General features: G+C 41.5%; 1 protein-coding gene across 7 annotated transcripts in view; it reads left to right on the top strand.

The window, feature by feature from the left end:
- MAP7 (microtubule associated protein 7) overlaps nt 1-16,522 on the top strand; it is a 190,596-nt gene that overhangs the window by 134,258 nt on the left and 39,816 nt on the right. For 5 of the 7 annotated variants that reach the window (XM_030556397.1, XM_030556396.1, XM_030556393.1 and 2 more), the window contains exons 4-6: nt 2,772-2,935; nt 7,237-7,354; nt 14,376-14,486. In XM_030556397.1, coding sequence (XP_030412257.1) covers nt 2,772-2,935; nt 7,237-7,354; nt 14,376-14,486 — 393 coding nt within the window. The remainder of the gene's footprint in view (nt 1-2,771; nt 2,936-7,236; nt 7,355-14,375; nt 14,487-16,522) is intronic. The other 2 variants (XM_030556399.1, XM_030556398.1) reach the window with 1 other exon arrangement.

The raw sequence follows: 16,522 nt of genomic DNA, 5'->3' as shown, positions 1-16,522 counted from the left end.
TCTACAAGTGTTAGATATTTTTTGAGCCTGTTGATATCAATGTTCATCTCACAGCTGTAGATTAAATTATTCCAGTTTAAATGTCTTTGTACAATTTCTATTCTTGACTTGCTATGTTTTTGACCTCATCCTTGCAGTAGAATGATCTGATTGCTTGTGACAGTTGAGCAAATATCATTCCTATTCAAAACAGTCCCTACTATTTTGCATATACAGTGAGATTATATGTTTAAAAGAAGGTGCCACCCATTTTTCTCTGCAGTGTTTGAAAAGCTGACATGGGAAAGCTGTTTTCATCCAGCACAGACTCCAGGACTGAAACGTACTTAAACAATATATTTGTTAGCTGTAGATCTTGAGGAGGAGGGAGAATAAACCTGCGCGTGCACACAAAGTTTAGAATGCAAACATGATTTGTTGCTGGCAGTTCTCGGAAAACTCTCAGGGAGATGGTGGTGACGAGCAAAAGTAATAGAATTATAACAATCAAAAGTCACAGCTGTTTTGAACTTGTAAATAGTTTTTATTTTTTCTTTTGGTATGTGTTTGTAACTAACAAAAATAATAAGGTATGTGTCGCATTACCATCCTGGGACAAACTTTTGGGCAGACACTTTTAATTACATTTAAAAATTGTCTTTTCTAACATAGAAGGAGAACCTCCTAACCCCCTGGGAAATTAAAGCTCTTTCTGACAGCTCAGTGGGTTGCCTCCATGTTATCAGTGAGCTCCTACTCTTTATGAGCCTCCCACACAATTATCAATAACATTTGTTGCAGTATTACCTTCATGTACAGACACACGCAGACATACGCATACGTGCTCATCAATATACAGAAAGTTCTGAAACTGTCAAATGTCATGGATATTTAAAAAATAAGCAAATGGAAATCCTGGGATCTGTAACTTTCATGACAGCTGTAGGAAAAGTCCATTCTTCTCAGATTGTAACAGTTTAAAGCAGACCCCATTTTGGGCCTACATTCTGGATGGGACAAATATGAACAGGCAGTTGATTGTGCAGAGTTAAGTTCAATTCCATTGCACATTCGGTTCAGTGAACACGTCTGAAACAAGCTGTTGAGGACTTTCCAAGACCAGTGATATGTAACAAGTTAAGGCATGGTCACCTTAGTTCCTGATTCTCCAATGTCTAATTTGTTACCTCATAGAATAACAGGTAGCTGTTGACATAGATCTGATCATTAAGGGCCAGTCCAGCTCCCACTGAAGTCAGGAGGAATTAGATGAGGTCCTAAGACTGCGATGCCAACCACTTTGTTATACTCAGGGCTGTTGCAACCATTTAGGTGACCTAGGCAGTCGCCTAGGGCACTAAGATTTGGTGGGGGCGGCATTTTCTTCAGCAATGACCGCGACAGCCGGATCTTCGGCTGCCCTGGTCACCGCTGGCATTTCGGCGGAGGGAGCTGGGACAGGGGAGCGCGGGGAGGGCCCCTTGCAGCAAGTAACGGGGGGGAGGGGCAGCATGCAGGGGAACTCCCTGCCCCAGCTCACCCCTATCCCGCCTCCTCCCCAAGCTCGCCATGGCCGCTTCACTTCTCCCACCTCCCAGGCTTGCGGTGCCTAAGCTGATTGGCGTCACAAGCCTGGGAGGCGGGAGAAGTGAAGCAGCAACAGCGTGCTCGAGGTGGAGGTGGGGCAGGAGTGAGCTGGGGCAAGGGGGTGCCTTAGGGCGGAGGATGGGGGGTGGGAAGCTGCTGCAGGGGGAGGGCGCCTCTGGGTGGAGGGTGGGGGTGGGAAGCTGCTGCAGGGGGAGGGTGCCTCAGGGCGGAGGGTGGGGGTGGGAAGCTGCTGCAGGGGGAGGGTGCTTCAGGGTGGAAGGGGGGGGCTGCCGCTAGGGGGGGCACTTCGGAGGGGGCTCGGGGACAGGGGAGGGCGCAAGGTGGAAGTTTCGCCTAGGGTGCGAAACATCCTTGTACCGGCCCTGAATATACTGGAGTACTATATTAACTCTCCTGTTATCCTGCAGGTAGATAAACAGTGAGCAGGTGATTGGAGTTAATATTCTTTTAGAATTGAATGGATGCAGAAAATTATCATGTATTATTATCGAATTGAATCTCGCACCTTCATTATTTATTGCTAGTGGGAATCATGAGTAGAGTTGTTGGAAATATTAACAATGTAATCTGAAACCACACCAAATTAGCCTGGTTTCATCATTTATTGAAACAGAGAACTCAGTCTACATTTATCACATGTTTAAATTGCATGAATTTGCTTCTCACATCTAGAGTGATCTGTAGCTTTGCATGGAACCTATGTCAAACTTAGCTTTATTGTGAAGTGTTATCACCTGAGGCTTTTAGATAAACAAAGGCCTGTTGCTTTTACAGTTTCACTTTTGCAACTTAATGCAGCTGAGCATAGTTTTTTTGCCTATGGTGAGGCCCAGTGTATGAAACAGTAATAGGGATTGCCTCTAAGTGTGGGACACAATATGAATATTAGTTTGGGAATTTTAAAGTGGCATGGAATCATTTGCATAAGTCAAATTTTCTGAGACCTCAGTTTCATTATTTCCGATTCTGATGTTGATATTATACAGTAATTGAAGTATGAGCACACAGGTTAGTGTGCAGTCTAGGTAAATGTACTGTGGGCATTTAATAAAGCTTGGTTGGGACATATGTATGATTTTTTAAAAACAAGTTGGTAAGTGCAACCAATCATGAGCAGCCTAGGCTGTGTGTTACAATTCTAAATGGTACAGAATATTTACATTTTATGTCTACTTTTCTTTTAGCTGCAAGAGAATCACTCTGGTTAGAAAAAGAAGAGAGGGCACGGCAGCATTATGAAAAACACCTGGAGGAACGCAAAAAGAAGTTAGAAGAACAGAGGCTAAAAGAAGAGAAAAGACGAGCTGCAGTAGAGGAAAAACGAAAGCAGAGAATAGAAGAGGACAAGGTAAGAGGACGTTCCATACAGTCTTTCAGGCAACTTGCTCTCCACTAGATGATGTAGCAATAAATTGACCAATATGGAATGGACAAGACAGAGTCTGTCTGGGCAAAAATCACACTGGGAAAGAAAGCTACTAGAGCCTCCCCTGAGATAGTGCTTGGGGTGTGCTACAGACCGCCGGGATCTGATTTGGATATGGATAGAGACCTCTTCAATGTTTTTAATGAAGTAAACACTAATGGGAAATGTGTGATCATGGGAGACTTTAACTTCCCAGATATAGACTGGAGGACAAGTGCTAGCAAGAATAGTAGGGCTCAGATTTTTCTGGATGTGATAGCAGATGGATTTCTTCACCAAGTAGTTGAAGAATCAACAAGAGGGGATGCCATTTTAGATTTGGTTTTGGTAAGTAGTGAGGACCTCACAGGAGAAATGGTTGTAGGGGACAACCTTGGTTCAAGTGATCATGAGCTAATTCAGTTCAAACTAGATGGAAGGATAAACAAAAATAGATCTGAGACTAGGGTTTTTGACTTCTCAAGGGCTAACTTTAAAGAATTAAGGAAATTAGTTAGGGAAGTGGATTGGACTGAAGAACTTGTGGATCTAAATGCGGAGGAGGCCTGGAATTACTTTAAGTCGCAGCTGCAGAAACTATCAGAAGCCTGCATCCCAAGAAAGGGGAAAAAAAACATAGGCAGGAGTTGTAGACAAAGCTGGATGAGCAAGGATCTCAGAGAGGTGATTAAGAAAAAGCAGAAAGCCTACAAGGAGTGGAAGAAGGGTGGGATTAGCAAGAAAAGCTACCTTAGTGAGGTTAGAACATGTAGGGATAAAGTGAGAAAGGCTAAAAGCTATGTAGAGTTGGACCTTGCAAAGGGAATTAAAACCAATAGTAAAAGGTTCTATAGCCATATAAATAAGAAGAAAACAAAGAAAGAAGAAGTGGGACCACTAAACACTGAGGATGGAATGGAGGTTAAGGATAACCTAGGCATGGCCCAATATCTAAATAAGTACTTTGCCTCAGTCTTTAATAAGGCTAATGAAGAGCTTAGGGATAATGGAAGGATGACAAACGGGAATGAGGATATGGAGGTGGATATTACCACATCTGAGGTAGAAGCCAAACTTGAAAAGCTTAATGGGACAAAATCGGAGGGCCCAGATAATCTTCATCCAAGAATACTAAAGGAACTGGCACATGAAATTGCAAGCCGGTTAGCAAGAATTTTTAATGAATCGGTAAACTCAGGGGTTGTACCGTACGACTGGAGAATTGCTAACGTAGTTCCTATCTTTAAGAAAGGGGAAAAAAGTGAACCGAGTAACTATAGGTCTGTTAGTTTGACATCTGTAGTATGTAAGGTCTTGGAAAAAATTTTGAAGGAGAAAGTAGTTAAGGACATTGAGGTCAAGGATAATTGGGACAAGTTACAACATGATTTAATAAAGGTAGATCATGCCAAACCAACCTGATCTCCTTCTTTGAGAAAGTGACAGATTATTTAGACAAAGGAAATGCAGTAGATCTAATTTACCTCGATTTCAGTAAGGCATTTGACACGGTTTCGCATGGGGAACTATTAGTTAAATTGGAAAAGATGGGGATCAATATGAAAATTGAAAGGTGGATAAGGAACTGGTTTAAGGGGAGACTCCAACGGGTCGTACTGAAGGGTGAACTGTTAGGCTGGAAGGAGGTTACTAGTGGAGTTCCTCAAGGATCAGTTTTGGGACCAATCTTATTTAACCTTTTTATTACTGACCTTGGCACAAAAAGCGGGAATGTGCTAATAAAGTTTGCGGATAACACAAAGCTGGGGGGTATTGCTAACACAGAGAAGGACCGGGATATCATACAGGAAGATCTGGATGACCTTGTAAACTGGAGTAATAGTAATAGGATGAAATTTAATAGTGAAAAGTGCAAGGTCATGCACTTAGGGATTAATAATAAGAATTTTAGATATACATTGGGGACACATCAGTTGGAAGCAACAGAGGAGGAGAAGGACCTTGGAGTATTGGTTGACCACAGGATGACTATGAGCCGCCAATGTGATATAGCCGTTAAAAAAGCGAATGCGGTTTTAGGATGCATCAGGCGAGGTATTTCCAGCAAAGATAAGGAGGTGTTAGTACCATTATATAAGGCACTGGTGAGACCTCATCTGGAATACTGTGTGCAGTTCTGGTCTCCCATGTTTAAGAAGGATGAATTCAAACTGGAACAGGTTCAGAGACGGGCTACTAGGATGATCCGAGGAATGGAAAACCTGCCTTGTGAAAGGAGACTCAAAGAGCTTGGCTTGTTTAGCCTGGCCAAAAGAAGGCTGAGGGAGGATATGCTTGCTCTTTATAAATATATCAGAGGGATTAATATTAGGGAGGGAGAGGAATTATTTAAGCGTAGTACCAATGTAGACACAAGAACAAATGGGTATAAACTGGACACTAGGAAATTTAGACTTGAAATTAGACCAAGGTTTCTAACCATTAGAGGAGTGAAGTTCTGGAACAGCCTTCCAAGGGGAGTAGTGGGGGCAAAAGACATATCTGGCTTTAAGACTAAGCTTGATTAGTTTATGGAAGGGATGGTATGATGGGATAGCTTAATTTTGGCAATTGATCGTTGATTATCAGCAGATAAGTATGCCCAGTGGTCTGTGATGGGATGTTGGATGGGATGGGATCTGAGTTACTGCAGAGAATTCTTTCCTGAGTGCTGGCTGGTGAGTCTTGCCCACATGCTCAGGGTTTAACTGGTCGCCATATTTGGGGTCAGGAAGGAATTTTCCTCTGGGGCAGATTGGCAGAAGCCCTGGAGGTTTTTCGCCTTCCTCTGCAGCGTGGGGCATGGGTCACTTGCTGGTGGATTCTCTGCAGCTTGAGGTCTTCAAACCACAATTTGAAGACTTCAATAACTCGGACATAGGTTAGGGGTTTGTTATAGAAGTGGATGGGTAGGGTTCTGTGGCCTGCTTTGTGCAGGAGGTCAGACTAGATGATCATATTGGTCCCTTCTGACCCTAAAGTCTGTGAGTCTATGTCATTTAAAAATTAGCTGTAGGGTTGGAATGTGAGTCAAGGGTAATGTAGGGTACGTAGCAAAAGGAAGGCTTTTTTAACTTAACTTTTTTTTTTTAGCTGTGTCTGCGCTGACATGACTTTTTATGGGTCCCTCTACAAAACTGATCTCCCCAGTCCAATAATATGTATGTTTAAAATACATCTGTGGCAAGGCACAGCAGGGTCAAAATTGACCTGAAAATCAAAACTTAAAACCCCATAGAAAAATGAATTGTGGTACCTGTAGTATTGATAGTAGGTTGCTAGTGATTCAATGTAACTGTAGTTAAATACTAAGTGCCTAATTCAGAAACTGTCAGGAATGTGAGAGAGAGGATGACCAGACAGAAAATATGAAAAATCAGGATGACGGGAGAGGGTAATAGGATCCTATATAAGAAAAAGACCCAAAAATCGTGACTATCCCTATAAAATTGGGGCATCTGGTCACCCTAGGAGAATACAGTAAGTGTAGATTTAATAATAAATTTGTTTCCCCTTAACTGCATGATGAATGAGCTGGTAGTTACTTGCTGTGTGACCCATGGGCAAGTGAGCTCACCCCTCTGCTTTCCCTCCCACCTTTTGCTTGTCTTGTCCACGTAGAGTATGTCTACTGCAGTCAGAGGTGTGATTGCAGCTCATACGGGTGTTCCTGGGCTTGCTTTTATCTAGCTAGAATGACTAAAGATAGCAGAGCAGATGCCGCAGCACAGGCTGTACAAAAGAGCCCAAGCCCTGGGTTGCTTGACAACACTGGGATTCATGCCATTGCCTCTTCACTGCTATTTTTAGCTGCTTAACCTAGACTACAGCTAGCGGAAGTATGTCTGCCTGAGCAGCAATCAAAACTCCAGTTGCAGCATAGACATCCACTTAGATTGTAAGAAATTCAGAACAGGGACTCTCATGTACAGTGCTTAGCACAAGAGGGCACCAGTTTCAGTTAGGAGCTACTGTTATACAAATAATATGTGCATTGTTACTGGTGTCAAGCAGACCTCCTGTTTTCACAGTTACATTTTTGTAATTACCGTAAAGCCCTGCTTTGACGTTAGCTCAGTTCCTTGAGTGGAATTCTCACGAAGCACTGCCTATCAATTTGCATTTGACTCCAAGATGACCAGTACATTTTGTCCAGTGGAAGTCAGCGTATAGCGTGATGCGAATTTTTGTTAAAAACCCAGCAGCATCCAAACATATTCATACATTCTCCTATTGTGCTGCAGGAACGACATGAAGCTGTCGTACGCCGTACAATCGAGAGGAGCCAGAAGCCCAAACAAAAGCAAAACAGGTGGTCCTGGGGAGGACCCATTCATAGAAGCAGCAGCGTTAATAATACAGGTAAAGGGGGAGATCCAGTTTCTCATCCAAGCTCCCGGTCTGTATGATATACTTTGTTCCCATAAAGAAGAAGGTAATGCAGTGCTAATTAGTTCAAATTCTTTATTCATGATCCTAGCATTGTTTTGAAGATGGGCATGTTTTTTAACTCTGTGTTTGGCTAAGGGGGGAGCAAGGGGAAAATTCAGCTAAAGCCTAAACTTCACTGAGGAATTGACTAACCCTGTAACTCCATCTAATCTAAAACTGCTCACTTCTGCTGCTTTGCTAGTGTTTGTGTGCACTTATGTGTGTGTGCATGCGCTGTGTCACTAATCAAATACAAGTTACTGCATGGAAGTGTTAGGTACCATAGGACAGCAAGAGAAAATTATTTTAATAATTTCTGGTGGAAATTATAAAGTACGAATTTTAAGCTGAAAATACAAATAGGAAGGGAAAATGTTCTTTGAAACCTACTGTACTATCTTTAGTACCTTAGTTGGCAAAACAGGAACACAGAAGTTCGGTGGATATTGAGAAATTGGAGGTGGGCAAAACATAAAGTGTAATAAGTTATAGGTTGAAGATCTATCTCATAACTGTCTTCTCTAAATGAAACTGCATTTACTGATTAATAATATGTATGTACCCTGTTAAGGTACACCTCAAACTGAAGAAGAGAATTCAGATGTGTCCTTGATGGATTCTTGCACCAGAAAATGGTGGATATATATTAGAAATCTATTCTTCCTTTAATGCATATGCTTTAATAAGTATTGCATTCTTTTATCTAGAAGGAAATAATGTGTTTACCAATCTGGTCACCAAAAAAGGACAAGAAATAGCCAGATTACATCTATTTTATTGTACTTTAAAATTCAATAAACAGTTATTTTTCCATAAAATGTTCCTCTTCTTGCTTTGCTTATCTTTGTATAATGCATTTGCTTTTTATTTTTCTTTATTTTGAAAAATCATTTGTCTTGCATTCTGTCCCTAGGTTATTTTGTTGAATCATCATTCACCTTTCTCGATTTAGCAGGGCTGGAGCACCACTTCAGATCTCTGGGTGGTGCTAGAAAACCTGGTACATAAATCACTGTGGTTTGTTGATTCCTCCATGTGTAGTTAGCTCCTCAAGAAATAGGACTAATAACTACTTGGTGACCTCTAAACCAACATCACTTAGAGACAGTGCATGCTTAACATCACACTACATAGACTAGAATAGTTGTTAGCCCTCAGTGTTTTTCTAAGTACAGAGAGGTATTACTGGATGACTTAAAGGATTTGGCACAATTCACTAAACTACTGTATACAGTTGTACAGTAGATTGTATCATGTTGGTTTGGGTTACATTTTACAAAGAATATTAACCATTTAAAAATGATCTTCTGGAATTCAATGAGATCTAATTTGAGTACATATTTTAGGCGCTATTTTGGCTCTGTTTTACCTTTTGCATACCCTATGTGAAAGATATTTATTTATATTCTACATCTCTTCTCAGCAGCAGGTCAGTTGCATTGGCTGCAGTTTTCTTCAAATCATGTTTTAAAACATGTTAACATAACTTTAGCCATCAAATAGTGATTGGCCTATTCTATGTTGACAGGTTTTGTATGCAACTAACATTCACACAGAATTCTTCCAAGTGAATGGCATCCATTGAAGATTAGTCTTTACGGACTGCATGGATTTATGAGGGCTGGATGGCAGGACTGATTTAATAGAGACTTTCTCGAGTAGATGCTCTTTCTGCTATTTCTCATCTCCAAAATGTTTCTTATGCTTTCTGTACACATCCTCTGTGGCAGCTACAGGTGTATGCTGTTGGTGTAATGGCATACACTGTGTTCTCACATGACCAGAACAAGGTAGTAGGTCTTAGTTCTCCACTGCACCCACACACAGAGATTGCTATTGGAGAGCTGCCAAGGAACATAGGCATTGCCATAGTAGATCAGATGCAATGCCCAGTAAGTACAGTATCCTGTCTCCAATACTGACTAGCAACAAATGCTTTGGAGGAAGGTGCAAGAAACCCCACGGTAGGCAGATGTGGGGTAATGTGCCCCCCCATGAAGATTTCATCCTATTCCTAGTGGTTAGAGAGTGTCTTTAAGCTCTGAAAGGTGAGGTTTTATCTTTTCCAATAATCTCTCAGTTAGCATTGATGATTCTTACTCTGGATATTTTTGTTATACATGTGAACATCCAGGCCCTCTTTGAATCCTGCTGAGATTATATAAAGCAAAAGATAAAACCAATTGCTCTGTGGCAGTGGATGAAAAGTCTAATTTAAAAAAATCCTTTTCCTTTTCATCTCCAAGGCCTGTCCTCTATACTTCACCACTGGTATGAGGAACTCCCACACCAATGTTTAGTGGGATTTTCAGGCACAACCAGTTTGTCCACAACAACTATGTTTACATATATGTGAGTGGTAACATGAGTATTGAATGTTGATATACTCAGTATAATGAAAGCATTATTCAAGCGTAGATAATCTCTGAGAAAATGTCTACATCAATATTGTCAAGCTTATTTAGACATATAGACTTTGATTCAGCAAAGCAATTAAGGACCTGTTAAACTCCCATTGATTTCAACTGGAAATCATTCTGAAAGGCCTAGATTTGTAAAGGTATTTAGGCATTACTACATTCAGCATTGTAACACCTACCTGATTTTGGAGCCTAAGTCTCATTTTCAGAAGGGATTTAGGGTGAGTGAGGTAATATCTTTTATTGGAGCAATTTCTGTTAGTGAGAGAAACAAGCTGTTGAGCTACACCGAGCTCTGTCTCAGGTCTGTGTAGCTCAAAAGCTTCTCTCTCATCAACAGAAGTTGACCCAATAAAAGATATTACCTCACCCACCTTGTCTCTCCAGTATCCTGGAACTGACATTGCTACATCAACTCTTCTTTGCCTGTCAATGGGATTTTGGTTCCTAAGTGCCTAAATCCCTTTTGAAAATGAGACCTAGGCTCCTGAATTGGTTAGGTATTGCAACACTGAGTGCAGCAGTATTAAAGTGCCTAAATACCTTTAAAATCTGGGTCCAAGTGCTTTGCAACCTAATGATGAACAAATAGGCACCGAGTTTTTAATCTGCCCGGAGGTGTACCTCCTGGCTCTGCACAGGCCCCGCCCCCACTTCATCCCTTCCCTGCCCTGCTTCTTCCCACCCCTGCTGCACCCCTACCCCTTTCCTGCCTCTTCCTGCCCCATCTCTTCCCGCCCAGTGCTGTGCCCTCACTCCTCCTGTTAGGTAATAAAGCAAGTCCTCACTCACCTCTCCAACACCCGAGGTTGTGCGGAGTTGGAATATGGGCCCACAATTCTGTCAGAGACCAGACACAAATGCGTTGATTAACGGGCACACACTACCCCAAAAGCTTTAGAATAAGTGTGGCCCCTTTATTAGGGGTGGGCATCAATATTTATACACAGAAGTAAACAAAGTGATTAACAAAAGATAATGGTCATGCATAATCAATCAAGATTTTACAGGAAGAGCAAGTTTAAGAAGTAAATGCATAGAGATAAAAGGCTAATGGCTACTTGAGGAAGGGGGTGTCATGAGTAGTTTGCAGGTCAGTGCTTTGTTCAAAAAAGGTTCAGAAAGGATTATGCAGAGACGGCCAGTCTGGGTGTTTTTTGGCTCCAAAGTTCACCAAAAGTTTAGACCCAACATTCCTCCATTTGTAGCTTTGAGATAACTATTAATCAAAAAGCTACACCCTATTTCAAGATCTCAAGGGCCGCTTGGCAATTTCAGCCTGGGCCAATTCGAAGAGAGTAAGGCTTTTAGCTGAAGTGGGAAAAGAATAAACTGACTTACATGAGTTTATGAGGGAGGGGACACACTGAATACAGCAACACAGTATTATAAGGACTACCATGGCCCCAACAACACCCACCAAGAGGTTTTTAACCCACCCAAATCCGGGCAGCCAATTTCATAAGGCTCCCCACCAATCATAAGGTGGCTGGCCAGAGGAGTAGTTTTTAGCCATTTCCCTTAGGTGTTTGGTACGTTGAAAAGTGTCAGAGTAGGTGTCATTTACAAAAACACAGCATTCTTCATTTATGAGGGCGCAAGTTCCTCCCTGGGCTGCTAACATCATATCTAAAGCCATTCTGTTTTGCAAAGCCAACTGGCGCAGCTGGGACATTTCCCCGGCCTGGTTCTCAAATAGGGTTGCAGTTTCATTGGTCAAAGATTCTAATAGTCCCTGTAGACGGATGATAGCACCCTTCAAGCTAGTGTGACCAGCCCACCGCTGCCAGGACAAACCATCACGGAGATTAATATCTCTGTCAGTTTCACGGATGTTACGAACGTGGGGAAAATGAGGGGGGGTGAGGGAGATCCGAGAAGGCGGTGCTAGCCATGCCAAATAACATGACCCTGCCCAATCAGGGGAGAGGAAATAATAAGCCTTGGGCCCGCACACCCAGTATGTTCCATATAATGCGTTTTGGGTATTCCATTTCTCAAAGTAGGAGGTAACCCACCGCCCGTTGTACCACTGTTCCCCTGGTAACGCAGAGGGGTCGTTGTGTGAACTGCAGAGGCACAATTTGGTAGTGTTGTCCTCAAAGGGCAGTGTAGTACTGCTTGAGCAGTTGTAGAAGGCAATTGTGTATCCTTTAACAATTAGTTGGACACCCTCGAGCTCTGAGCAGGGCTTTTTAAAAACTGACTCTGAAAACCTGCCCCTCCATGAAAAAGTTGAAAAGGTTGGATCGGGGTGAGGGATCCACATATGGGATAAGTGGGATGCGCAAGGCTTGAAGCCAAGATTTTTACTAAAGGCGGTGCCATTAAAATATATGTTGCATTTACTTGTTCCCACAAAAGTTGACCCTTTTTCTTTAACAAAACACAGTGATCCTGTTTGATTGGTTACCCTGAGATATTTGTTAATTGGCACTTCTGTTTTGTCCCATGTAAGATTGGGTTGGACTGGATCTTTTATTCTAGTCGGTGGCATCCAAGTCATATTAGCAGTGGTTAGGGGAATGGGTGTGAAGGGGAGTCCCTGTGCTGCATTTACTGGAAATTGAGTACATACCCAGCAATCACTTCTATTTCCTAAAATACGAGTTTTAACCTCATGGGAATATCTAATAAAAGCATTATCTTCATAAGCAGAAAATAAACTGAAAAAGCATAAAAAACATACAGTTGTCAGAATAAAGGGTCCTCTCATTTTTTTCGAGTTAATTTAAGTCTAATGTCTGAGAGAGGTAAGCTGGTCCACTGGTCGAAGGCAGTGTCCTCAGTGGTGACAAGAGCTGCTGGTCCGTCACTGTGGTCCACTACGGCTGGCTTGACGTGGGAGTGGTGGATCCAAGATTTGCGTCCTTCCAGGAACACTGCAGTCTGGGTTGTCAAAAGAACCTGGTGGGGTCCAGTAAACCTTGGCTGGAGGGTGTCGTCACGAACGAACTTTTTGGCCCAGACGAAGTCCCCTGGTTGGAACGGGTGGATTTGTTCCTCCAGCGGCACGGTCTGGGAAAACTGCGAGGCTTTCCAAAGGGTACGGAGGCGAGCCTGTAGGGAGAGAAACTGACACGCAGTCAGCCCCGCCCCCACTTCATCCCTTCCCTGCCCTGCTTCTTCCCACCCCTGCTGCACCCCTACCCCTTTCCTGCCTCTTCCTGCCCCATCTCTTCCCGCCCAGTGCTGTGCCCTCACTCCTCCCTACTTCCTGATGCTGCAAAACAGCTGATCCGTGGCAGGCAGAAGGCACTGGGACGGAGTTGGAGGCACTGATTGGCAGGCCTGCCAGTGGGCAGGAGGTGCTGGAGGAAGGGAGAGGCATTGATACGGGGGCTGCCTGACCACCATTTTTTTCCCATGGGTGCTCATGCTTAAAGTGCTTTGGTGAATTGGGGCCATAAGTCTAAGCAAGAGTGGAACTGAGTTTCTACTGTTCTTATGAGTAGTTGTCCATTTCCCAAACAAAAATCTACCTTGGAAGAGATTTAATTCATGCACTCATTTTCCCCAAAAATATTTTGGAGCAGAAAATGCCTATACATTGCTCTTTTTGTCCTAGTTTCTCATTTTCTTCTGCTGTTGCCAACCTCTTTGGATTGTTACAATCACTTTTTCAGTACTCTTTGAAATATCTATCGCATTCTTAGCAGGATGGGAGTGCTGATTTTGCATCACTTGAACAGGAGGTTGATGCAGTGTGATGCTGCATTCTGAAAGCCACAAAGCATAAAGAAAGGCAAAATAAAGCCCTTTGGTGTCATATACAAAGCATGTGTATTACAAATTTTTTTTTGTCTTCTACATAGCATTTATTTTCTTTGTCTATTAAATCACATGCAGTTTAGGTCTGACTATCTTTGTCTTTGAACAGTGCAGGTGGAAAAATCACTCTCTCTGATATGGAGTATGCTACCTATACAGAATCCTTTGGCTTTGAGCCTTATCTTTGAATTCCTCTTGTGCCCACCCTCATTTGTCTTGTGTGCTCGCTTTCTTCCTCCTCTACTTTGTTTTCTCTTTTTATATGTTCTGGATATTGATCTTCTGGTTTGCATCAGTACGCTGCTGAATAGCATCTGTGATTCAAGTGATGCTAAGGACTTTCTTGCTTTATAACCTGGTCTTGAAAAGATGGACCAGAGCATTAAACATGATACAGATTCCCTGTAATTTTCCATTTCATTTGAGCAAAACCTATCTGCAAGTACAGTGAAGTGAACATTAAAATCTCATCTTGTTTATTAGCTGCCCATTCAGATCTTCCATCTGAAACCTTGGATCACAGCTTGACTGAATGAAAAACATCCAGGGTATCACTTTATTGACCTGCAATTAAAATGAAATAGTCTTGTGCCAAGTGTTTAAGTCATCTGTAAAATGTCCACTGAAAAATCCTTTCTATTTTTAAAGTTTTAGTGATAGAGCAGAAATTCTCTAGTCCTATATTCTCCTCCCTTTAGTGTGCTAGGAAGTTGCATTATTGCATGTGGGCTGTCAATTAGCATTATCTCCATTTGTTTTAGATCCAGACAGGAGGTCTGTTTCAACAATGAACCTCTCGAAACATGTTGATCCAGTCATTAACAAGCGGCTCTCCTCTTCATCTGCAACATTACTAAATTCTCCAGACAGAGGTACAGTTGAAAGACAGAGGGAGAAAAGTGCTCTTTATTGATTCATTGTTTTTAACAATCTCGGCAGATACAGTAAGCATTTGTAGTCATTTTCTATTTAAAGAGGAATGAAAAGACTTCAAATGGTTGAAAGAAGTAAATGAACATCTCTTTGCAAGAAGAACTATATTTTTAAAAGATCAGAACTTGCCTAAACGATTTCATTTAGCAAGTGATAAGAGCGGTGCTTCTGTCAGGTTTTTAGTAAATGAGTGGCAACTACAGAGACAACACATCTCTCCATAGCGCATGCAACCATTTTATTTTTATACATTTTTTTTATGTTGAGTCATGCTGCCCATTTTGCTTTTCATGTGTACTTTGGTTCCAATTCTTGAACTTCTGGAAACATGTTTCACAAAGCTTTTAAGTAGCAACTACATTCATGTTGCTGATTTATTTAAATTTAACTAAGCAGTTAGATATTGCTCATACAACGTCTGTTTATTGATTTTTTGTGTTCCTTTAGCTTTAGAAGGTTGCTCTGTTGGAAGAAATGCCTTGATATTTTCAGATCTGCAAACAAGATTAACAATCAGACTTTTAATCAACACAACATGCAATATTAAGTTGTGAGAATTTATAAGACAAAGTTCATCTTGAATGAGTTTTATAAAATAAGTTATTTTGATAACTTCGTGTGAAAAGAAATGGACCAAGCTTTTTGACAAAATGTTCTATACAGGATCATTTCCCTTTCCCAGCAAAGGACAAAAGGGATGTCCTGCATTTCATCCCAAATTTGAATTACTGTACATGAGCACAGAAAATATAATATAGAGAGATATTTTAAAGAATACAGTTTGTTATATTGTGAAACTAATTGGAAAGCCTCTGTCTGTTTCTCTTTAACAAAATGTGATGCAATGAGTTCATGTTTGTACGCATGATTCTGTATATAATGTCTGTTGGTTTCTATATGTTTAATACTACACACCATATTGATAAGATTTGAGGGCAATAGCAGTAAACTCTTGCCTGTGGGTTAAAATAATTGCTGAAGTGGCTGATTTGGGGGGAAGTATGTCATGGTTTTAGAAAATTTTGTAACTCCAGAACAATAGTTTCTTCCAACAGCTATTGAAACCCAGTCAGTATTAATTTCATTATCCTTTCAGATTTTTTCATTTACTGTTGCCATTCTTTACAAGTGATGGCTCTATTTTGTAGGGTGTTTCTGAGGGGTTATGACAAAGCAGTAGTGGAATGTGCATGATAATTATGTGGAATATCACCCACTGTGCCTGTGGTCACAACTGATTGTATGGGTTTGTGGATAATAGAGCATATTCATTTCAGTCATCTATCTACTTTTTGACCTGGTCTTAATGTTTTAAAAAGATTGAAAAATCTAATACATTCTTTTCAGTGGGCTGGATAACAAGGCCACAGAACTTAACTGTGCAGAGATATCATGTAGTACTTTTGCAAAAGTTAGGACTAAGCTATATTATCCTCATTAAATTATTAAAATAAAGGAAACACGACTCTTCAAAAAGTGAGTTTTCACAGGACTCTCCAGACTTCTGATTGAGGTTTGTACAGTCCTTTGAGAATACAAAGAACTGTACATAGTAGTTGCCATAACCGCCCCCCCCCCCACACACACACACACACAGAGCATTTACCAATGGCTCCCACCTGGTGTTATCTCAGATATGACTTTCCTGTGCTAAGTATAAGGCACTACTGCTGTATCTCTGACACCACTGGTGGTGTTGGCAAGCTACTGGTAAATGTTGACTTTCCATTCGGAACCAGTACAAGTGCCAAGTATTACTGTTACTTCAGGATTTTCTTAATGCACATGGTTTCTCAGTGAACCTGTGATCAGCGGGTGCCTTTATAGATCTGTTTGTGTGTTATTGCGTGCCTAGAGTATACAATACATTACCCCAGGGTGGAGACATTTCACCTAATAAATCCTCCAGGCAAGAAGGTGTAGTGCTTCAGGGCTCAGGTGTGAATACTAGACTCCTTGGATCACAGATTCCAAT

This window comes from Gopherus evgoodei, chromosome 3, assembly GCF_007399415.2.
Source record: "Gopherus evgoodei ecotype Sinaloan lineage chromosome 3, rGopEvg1_v1.p, whole genome shotgun sequence".
Classification (NCBI taxonomy): Eukaryota; Metazoa; Chordata; order Testudines; family Testudinidae; genus Gopherus; species Gopherus evgoodei.
The sequence above is the reverse complement of the archived record's forward strand: the minus strand, read 5'-3'. Positions and strand labels throughout refer to the sequence as shown.